This window comes from Suricata suricatta, chromosome 3 (genome assembly GCF_006229205.1).
Source record: "Suricata suricatta isolate VVHF042 chromosome 3, meerkat_22Aug2017_6uvM2_HiC, whole genome shotgun sequence".
NCBI lineage: Eukaryota > Metazoa > Chordata > Mammalia > Carnivora > Herpestidae > Suricata > Suricata suricatta.
The window spans coordinates 175,211,320-175,220,072 of NC_043702.1; the positions used below are offsets into that span (position 1 = coordinate 175,211,320).

General features: G+C 56.1%; 2 protein-coding genes across 5 annotated transcripts; both read right to left on the reverse strand.

Moving 5' to 3' along the window:
- Nucleotides 1-6: 6 nt before the first annotated feature.
- AQP10 (aquaporin 10) lies at nt 7-4,750 on the reverse strand. 4 transcript variants are annotated; one of them, XM_029936072.1, is made up of 9 exons: nt 3,882-4,750; nt 3,388-3,488; nt 3,047-3,170; nt 2,594-2,750; nt 2,201-2,327; nt 1,578-1,715; nt 1,350-1,468; nt 903-1,120; nt 7-464 (listed from the first exon to the last, which is right to left on the reverse strand). In XM_029936072.1, exons 4-9 carry the CDS (start codon nt 2,696-2,698, stop codon nt 263-265), a joined length of 909 nt encoding a protein of 302 aa, XP_029791932.1. In that variant the 5' UTR covers nt 2,699-2,750; nt 3,047-3,170; nt 3,388-3,488; nt 3,882-4,750; the 3' UTR covers nt 7-262. The 4 variants fall into 4 exon arrangements, with proteins under 4 accessions (XP_029791932.1, XP_029791933.1, XP_029791935.1 ...); XM_029936073.1 differs by having other exon boundaries at nt 3,381-3,488; XM_029936075.1 differs by lacking the exon at nt 1,578-1,715.
- A 1,953-nt stretch (nt 4,751-6,703) lies between these two features.
- On the reverse strand, nt 6,704-8,731 carry HAX1 (HCLS1 associated protein X-1). The gene is made up of 5 exons (XM_029933233.1): nt 8,446-8,731; nt 7,947-7,998; nt 7,712-7,818; nt 7,493-7,583; nt 6,704-7,368 (listed from the first exon to the last, which is right to left on the reverse strand). The coding sequence occupies exons 1-5, from the start codon at nt 8,707-8,709 to the stop codon at nt 7,283-7,285; spliced, it is 600 nt and encodes a 199-aa protein (XP_029789093.1). The 5' UTR covers nt 8,710-8,731; the 3' UTR covers nt 6,704-7,282.
- Nucleotides 8,732-8,753: the final 22 nt, after the last annotated feature.

An 8,753-nucleotide genomic window follows, 5' to 3' on the forward strand; every position in this document is an offset into this window, starting at 1 on the left:
GGGGGCCGAGCAGCGCGGGAAGCGCCCCTCGCCGCCGCCCTCCGCGCGGCCTCCGGGGGCGCGCCCTCTGGCGGCCGCTTTGAGACACTGCGTCCGCCGAGGCCCTCCGGATCCGAAGACGAGCAGGGGTGCAGAGGGCAACACGGGCCTGGCCCCTGGGTCGCCTCCCCAGTTTGGGAGGAAGCAGGGCCTCTGGCTCCCAGCCCCGGATCTCCGGCTCCGGCTCAGTGTCCACAGGGGAAGCGAGGGCCTCGCGTCGTACTCAGAGCCAACTCTGGGGCAACTGAGCGGAGGCAGGACCTTCCAGACCTGAGGCTTTATGCTGGACCAACTCCAGATCCTGAGCCCGCTTCGACTCCTCCTCCGGGTGGTGGAGAGCCACCAGCAGCTGGTAGGTGGCTGTGCCGAGGGTCGCCCCCACCAGAGGGGCCACCACAGGCACCCACCACCATCCGTTACCAGCACTGCAAGAGAGGCACGTAGGGAAGGCTTCAGGGGCGAGTCCCCCAGCCTCAGCAGGAACAAGAGAACTCCCCAAAGCAGCTCCCGGGGAGACGGACGCCAGGAAGACCGCATCTTGGCAACAAGGCACAGCGGTTAGAGAGGAGACCCCAGGAGAGCTTGGTCCAGCCTCCTTGTCTTAGAGAATCATCTGAATATACCCATTTTGCTGGCGAGGTGGCTAATGCTTAAAGGTAACCGAGGCATGCCCAAGAAGACCAGCTCTACTGTCTCAGTGCCACGGGTGGAGGAGGAAGGGGAGACACAGTGCTCAGATGAGGGGCCCTGTCCTGAGAAGCCACCGGGACTGTGGAGGAGAGAGCTGGGGACCCAGATTCAGAGCTGTGGGGGAGGGAGGCGTGCGGAGGGGCCGCCCCAGGGAGGAGGCTGCTGTCTCTCACCTGAAGACTTCAGGGCCCCAGCCGGCCACGTAGGTGAAAAGTCGTGGGCCCAGGTCCCGGGCAGGGTTGAGTGGGAACCCACAGTTGGCACCCAGGGAGAGCCCGATGACCAGGACCAGCAGCCCTACAACCACAGGCTCCAGACCCGCAGGCACTCCCTTGTTCCTCGTGTCCAGGATGGCCAAGATCCCCACAATCAGGATCCCCGTGCCCAGAACCTTGGAGTCCACAGAGGCAGAGGAGCCCCCATGAGCTGCCGGATGGTCCATCTGCCCCTCCTCTCCCAAGCACCCTCGGCCACCGCCTCATGCCCTCTGACCGTGCCCGACACAGGCATCTGGGGTGGGGATGCTCCAAAGATTCAACCCCGTGGCCCACCCGGAGCCTGGACAATCGTCTGGGGCCCCAAGGGACAAGGACAAAGACCGGTCTCCCCCTCACACCTACCTGATCCAGGAAGCCATTGTTCAGGGACAGGTAAGGGGCGGGGTAGGTGGCAAAGATGGAGGCTGTCTCCTTGGGGCCAGTCACCGTCAGGTTCCCGCCGGTGTAGTTCTGTAGGGCATCTGCAGCAGGCGGGGGACGACGGATCGCCGGCTTCGATCACACGGAACCTCGCAGGGCCGCCAGCCACACCCGGACGCTCCCGACCCTGGGACCTCCCGACCCTGGTACCGTAGTAGAGAGCGTAGGTGGCTCCGGAGGCGCAGAAGGCAGAGAGAAGCTGCACCGCGCAGTAAACGGGGAGCTTGGCCCAGGGGAGGCGCCCCAGGAGGCACATGGCCAGGGAGAAGGCCGGGTTCAGGTGTGCCCCTTCAAAGCACCAGAAAGGAAGACCAGCAGCCATTAGGTGTGGCCGCCTGGCGCCCCCCGGGGCCCGCTGCTGCCATCTCACAACTCGCAAAGCCCAGGTTGCTGCCCCTGCCCCGAGCCGTGTGCGCGGCTGGGCCTCGGGCCGGCCGGCTTGCCCGTTCTGCCTGCGAGTGTCCGTGTCTCCTGACGAGACTCGCGGCGGGCACACTGACACGGCGTGCGTCTGGGGCACAAGCCGGTGAGGCCCTGGGCAAAGAGGACCCTGAGGCCTTCAGGCAGGGGACACGGGAAGACAGACTTACCCTAAAGCACTGCCCCTGCTCCCCGTCTAGGCGAGTGGAGGAGAGATACACGGAGGGGCGGGGCGAGCCCAGCCAAAGGCATATCTCAGTCCAGGGCACTAGTCAAGCTCAAGGAGACCATGTCCATGAGTCACCATCACCACACGCCCAAACATGCACGTGGCCAAATCCCACCCTCCTCACCTGAAACGTTACCACCCACGTAGATGGCCATGGTCACGGCCAGAGAGCCAGCCAGAAACATGGTGAAGAAGTTGCCTTTGGTTTCTCCACTGGTGACGGCCTGGGCCACAGCGCCCTGCGTGAGGAGCTGGTGGGGGAGGGAGGTGAGGAACTGAGGAACGGAGAACCAGGAATGAAGAGCCCCGAGCCAGGCACACTCGGGGAAGGGAATAGCGGGAGGTGTGGGAGAGGAGTGCAAACAGGGAAGGGGGGCGAGAGACGGACAGGGACCGGAACGGGAGGGACAGGGACATAAATGATGCAGAGTTGAACGAAGTGAGATGCCAGGAAGAAGAGACAGAGACAGAAACTTCTGCCCTCCTCCCCCCTTCCTTGCCCCATTACCCAGCCTACCATGAGCACAAACACGCCCAGGAACTCTGCCAGGCACTGCCGGGCCAGCAGGCTACGGAGCCGGAGCCAGCCCTTGACGTTGGCCAGGGGCTGGTTGTGCGACATGATGGGGACACCTTGTCTCTGGCTCCTGCCACACAGCCACAGCCACTGCCTGCTGGGGGAAATGATAAGGGAAAGACTTTAAAACCAATTAGCTCAGCCCCTGAGCGGCAATGCCTGTGCACGTGCGGGGAGGGAGGACAGAGATAACCGGAGAATGTCCAAGGGCCGGCTCTTGGCCCAGCGCCTGGAGTTTGCCCGGGCTCTGCCGGCCCTGCCTGTCCTCCCCCTCCCTCCCAGGAGCAGCCCCCTCCCATGCTGATGGGTCGGAGAAGTATCTTGAGCCAGCGCTTGGCCTCAACAACCTGCTTCCGCCCTGCTCCTGACGACCTGGAGGGCCTCGGGACTCACCAAGGCCACACAGCTACTTTAGGGATAAGTCTGAATTCGAATCCAGATCTTCTGACTCTCCATCTGCTGTTGCACAATGCTCTTCACGTGGAATATGAAGCTTTCCCCACAAGCATGTGGATGTCTGCAAAATCGCACAGGCATCCAGAGAGGCGGGGCTGGAGACCGGAGACTGCAGGGCTGGGAGCCGCCGCCGAACGCTTGTGCGGCCCCCATGCAGCCCGGGCTGGGGGACCCCGGCTCTGGCCGGCTCCCCACACGCACTGAGCCCCACCGCCCTTCCTCTGGGCGCTTGTCACCCCGAGACTCCGCCCAACACGCCGCGACTTCCTACTTCTTACTGCAAGTCTCCGGTTAGGTCCATTCAAGTAGGAGTCAAATTCTAGGTCCTGGGAAGCCGTGGTGGGCAGAACACCTTGCCTGCTCTTCTGTGGCTCATGCTCTGGGAGGTGGAAATGGACATACATTTGAAAAGTACCGTACGTAGCTGATGAGGTTCCTGAGCGCAGGGCCACGGGCACCTGTACGCAGTACTCCTTTACTAGGTTTGGCGGGTACTAGAATGCTCTACCCGGCTGCCGTTTGGGGGCAATCCACCCATTTCCCAGCTGCTACCCTGACAGCAGTGCCTCCCACGGCAGGAGACAGCCTTGCCCAGGGTTACATGCCCGCCTGCAGGGCCGATGTCGACGGCCAGTTGAGGCAGGGACAGACCGGGCCCCTGTGTCCCAGGGTGCGACCACCCTACAGGGGCCACTCAGCTTCCAAGGTCCCCGCAGGCCAGGCCGAGGCCCCTCCTGCAACCGCGCTGTGCGTCCGTCCCCGTGCGCCTCACCTGCCTTCCTCCCCGCAGGCGGCCTCGTGCGCGGGGCCTCTCCTCTCCGCCTTTCTCCAAAGAACCCGATTCAAGACTTGGTGTCGGGAGTGTGACTCCACAAACTCGAGAGTGAGCGCAGTGCTCGTTCGCAGCCTGGCTGGCAGGAGCCCCGTCGCTATGGGTGGGGGGGGTGTGGGCGGTCTGGAGCTTGTCAGGACGGTCAGCAGCGGGCAGCCGGAAGGCGTGACTGGGTCAGAGGATGTGCACTTGAGAGGCTGTAAGGCCACGGGACCGTGGCCTTGCCCAGGCAGACTGTGAAAGCAGGTGGCCCCAGGACAGCATTTCGGGAAAGCCTCACCTGTGCCCGGGGGCGCCAGAGCGGAGGGTCGGCTCCCCTGCTAATTGTTCAGAGCGCTGGATTCTCAGCCAGTTTCCCCGGCCGGGCTTTGGGCTTTTAGGACCCTAACCTTGAGTAGGTTAGGGTAGGATCCTGACATGTCAAGTAGGGACATCTGGGCAGATGCAACAGGGGACCTTGAATGCCTAGATTCCTCTGAGCCCTCTGTCACTTAGACTTTTTCTTTGTCTCAAGTGTTCTGAAATAGTGGGTTTATTTTCATCCTTGGTATTTAGGATATGGTGGGTCTTTCAGGTTATAAGTAAATATTTCACTTATGGGATATTTTCTTGGTCTGTTTCATTGATGGTTTATACCATTCTAGCTTTCTTATCTTTTTTCCTATTTTTTAAAAAGTTTAACATATAACGTCAGCCTCAGGTGCACATTTCCGCCTGTCTCCTATGTTCCTACCACCTGGCCGGCCTGCCTGCCTGCAGATTGCTCAGCTTTGGCCTCAACATCTATTTATAGATTTTCTTTTTTTTTTTTTTTTTTACAATTTATTTTTGAGAGACAGAGAGAGACAGAGCGTGAACAGGGCAGGAGCAGAGAAAGAAAGACACAGAATCTGAAGCAGGCTCCAGGCTCTGAGCTAGCTGTCAGCAGAGCCCGATGTGGGGCTTGAACCCACGAACTGTGAGCTCATGACCTGAGCCGAAGTCAGATGCTCAACCGACTGAGCCACCCAGGTGCCCCTAGATTTTCATTAAAAAAAAATTTTTATGCCTTTTTTTGTTTTGAGAGACAGATAGAGAATGGGCGGGGGAAGGACAGAGAGAGCGAGACACAGAATCTGAAGCAGCTCCAAGCTCTGAGCTGTCAGCACAGAGGCCGACGCAGGGCTCGAACCCACGGACTGTGAGATCATGACCTGAGCCAAAGTTGGACGCTTAACCAACCAAGTATAGGCACACCTATAGATTTTCATTTCTGCCATCACGGTTTTTTTTAACTCCCCGATGTTTATTCCTCTTCCCTAGGAGTTATGTTCTGGCTGTATTTACAGGGTGTATCATCTCACGCTTCTAAAGACATTAAACATGTGTCCTCACTAAATTTCCATCTTTCTGCAGACTGTTTCTCCCAGGTTGCTTTGGTTTGTGTGAGTCCCGAGCTCTCACACCATAGGCCGCCCTCCGGGTCTGGTGGTCTCCAGCTCCGTGCTCCTGGTGGTACTCCCAAAAGCTGATTAGAAAAATTAATTGTGGGGCACCTGGGGGGCTCAGTCGGTTAAGCGTCCGACTTCGGCTCAGGTCATGAGCTCACGTTCGTGGGTTTGAGCCCCGCATCGGGCTCTGTGCTGACAGATCGGAGCCTGGAGCCTGCTTCCGATTCTGTCTTTCTCTCTGCCCCTCCCCCTCTCATGCTCTGTCTCTATCAAAAATAAATAAAACATTAAAAAAAATTTTTTTTAATCCATTGTATTCTTACATACCAGAAGTTCAAAGAGGAGAAAGGCGTGAGTGTATTTTCTATAAAATACAACTATACAACTTTAAAATGTGATGTGGGCACAGAGGTGGGCAAAGAGATTGATGGAAAAGATGGACAGACTCAACACAAGCATCTGTGTGTCAAGTATATTTATATGGTATTTGTGTGTGTGTGTATATACATATGCATATATATATATATATATATATATGCATATGTATATTTCCAAATAGAATAAAATGAAGTTGGTCCCCTGATTCATACCAGATTGGAAGATCAGTCCCAGGTGGACTTCAGAACCTAAACACAGGGGCGCCTGGCGGCTCAGTCAGTGAAGTCCAACTCTCGGTTTCGGCTCAGGTCCTGATCTCACAGTTCGTCAGCTTGAGCCCTGCGTTAGGCCCCATGCTCTTAGCTCTCTCCCTGCCCCCCCAATACACTCTCTTTCAAAATAAACATTAAAACAACAACATCATCTAAATGTAAAAAAGCAAACCTAGTAAAATCTGTGGAGGAGAAATAAAGGAGAGTCTCCTTTCAAGCTTGGGTGTGGAGATTTCTAAATGTGATAAAGAGCACTAACCATAAGGAGGAATTTAAACTTGGGGCACAATAAATCAACTTCCGTTCACCAAATTATACAGTAAAGAAAATGAGAAGATAAGATGTCATTACTATGTCTCTTCTTTGTTCTTGTGATAGGTCTCCTTAGAAAAATCCCTGTATTGGAGCGCCTGGGTGGCTCAGTCGGTTAAGTGACTTCGGCTCAGGTCATGATCTCACGGTCTGTGGGTTCAAGCCCCACATCAGGCTCTGTGCTGACAGCTCAGAGCCTGGAGCCTGCTTCTTATTCTGTGTCTTCTTCTCTCTCTGCCCCTCCCGCTTCATGCTCTGTCTCTCTCTCTCTCAAAAATAAACTATAAACAAAAAAGAAAAAGCCCTGTATTGTCTGTCTTTTCAGTAAAGCTTCAAGGAAACAGGTAAATGAACGCACAAGATCACCTACTCTAAGCCAATAAGAGAGTCTCTAATGAGAAAAAAATCTAGTAACATTTGTATTAGTTATATTTTCTCCAACATACATTAAAAAAAGAAAAGAAAAGAAAGAATGTGGCCAATAAAGGAGAACCGTTTCCGTGCACCCCTCAAGCTCCCAGGAACGGCTCGCCCCAGGGGCACAGCGCTCCCCGACGCTCCCACACGGGCCTCCTCTTCAGTGAATCGATGCCGTAGAAGGCTTCCTGGGGTTGTCTCTACAGCCATCTCCTCCACAGGGATAATCCTTCTACCAAGTACCTGACCCTGTGTGTCAAATCGGGTTTTGGAAGTAGAACAAAACCTTCAGGAGAGGGCAGCTGTGGGCCAAGATAATCTGGGCAGCCCTGGGTGGCGCTAGCCGATGGCCTGGACAAAACCACGGCTGAAGAAGTAGCACAAATAAAGGTTTTACTGGTCAGTCCGGGTGAGTCACATACTGACGTAGCCCCGATCCACTGCTCTGCACACCCCAGGCCCTGGGGCGCAGGCGGAGACGCGGGGGGAGCGGAAGGTGGCAGGGGTCCGAAGGCCTCTGGGGGGGGCAAGGCTACCGGGACCGGAACCAGCGTCCTAGGAATAAATCCAGGATGGCAGAAGCATCACTCAAGGTTGGAGGCGCTGGTGGGGCTGGATCTAAGGAAGAAAGTGATACACACAGACATGCTAAACAAAAGGAATAATATTAAAGACTAGAAAAGTAAGGGTTCCCCCTTCAAACGCAACTAAGAGACCCTTTGGATTCTCACTCCTTACGTACCTTCTCTAGGACCCCCGTCCGCTTCTTGATGGGTCACCGTGGTCTCTGTCCGGCCCTCACTGTCCATCACAGTCCGGCGCTCCTCCACGGTCTGGAAGGAGAAGTCCCGACCGCGCCTCTAACCTCGGTGAAGGCGAGCCCGGGGGTCCCTTCCCCTAGACCGCTCTCTCCAGGGCAGGCCCTGGCCACAGCTCCCCTCAGCCCTCTCTTCCAACTCACCCCATCTGGCTTAGTGATCTTCGTCACAGAGATGCTCTTGAAATAGGATTTGGGCCGGGGCTGCAGAACTGGGCCGAGGCCCTCCTGGGAAACCTGGGAATCAAGATCTAGAAGGGCAAAGAGAGGAAACACAAAATCAAGAGTCCAAGAGAAATAAGGGGTCAAGTGTGGCAAGAAGAAACTTCAGAGAAGGAGATCAGAGGGCAGGCTCAGTGTCGCCTCCCTCCAGACTCACCATTGTCTTCTCTGGCTCTAGAATGGGGGGGCACAGGCCACATGTCATCAAACTGCAGAAGGCAAAGGAGGTGAAATGATACCTTTCAACTTGAAATCTGAGAGGTTGGAACCAAAGTTTTCACAACCACCTTTCCCTGGGGGAGATGACCTCACTCAGGGTAACTTTCTTTCTGCACCCCTTCCTCCTTCCTACCTGTTTTCTCTCTCCGTCTACTGAAAAGGCTCTTCTGGGTGGACACTTTCTATCCTACCCGACAATCCTGCCTTGTCCCCAGAATTCTAACAGACCAGTGACTTGTTTTTTTTAAGAGAAAAAGCAGCATCCCCGCTCCCTCATCCCCACCCCCAGCAAAATCCTACAAGAACTTTAGGTAGAAAACAGCTAAACACACGGAGTGGAGAGCCTGGGGTGCCACCCTGTCGGAATCTCACAAGGTGGCCTTTGTGCTCCATGGAGCCGGCTCCCACAGGCTCTCACTCTGCCCAGAAGCACTCACCAGACCAAAAGGTCTCTGGGAGCCCCAGTCCGGTGCTGGTTTGGGGGATTCACTTCTTGCATCACTCTCCAAGCCCCCCCCAAAGATCCTGGGCTGGTGACTATCTGGATACTTAAGCATTGAGTCCCGGAGTGTCTGTCCCTCCTGTCGTCTCTCACCAGGTGTCTCTGACTCAAGACCAGGGCCTGGAAGTTCTGCAGAAAGGTGGCAGATCGGTGCTGGGGGGACGGACAGGACTTGGGCTCTTTGAAACCTCGATATCATCCATCTTGTTAATCCTCCCCCCCCCCCCCCCCCCCCCCCCCCCC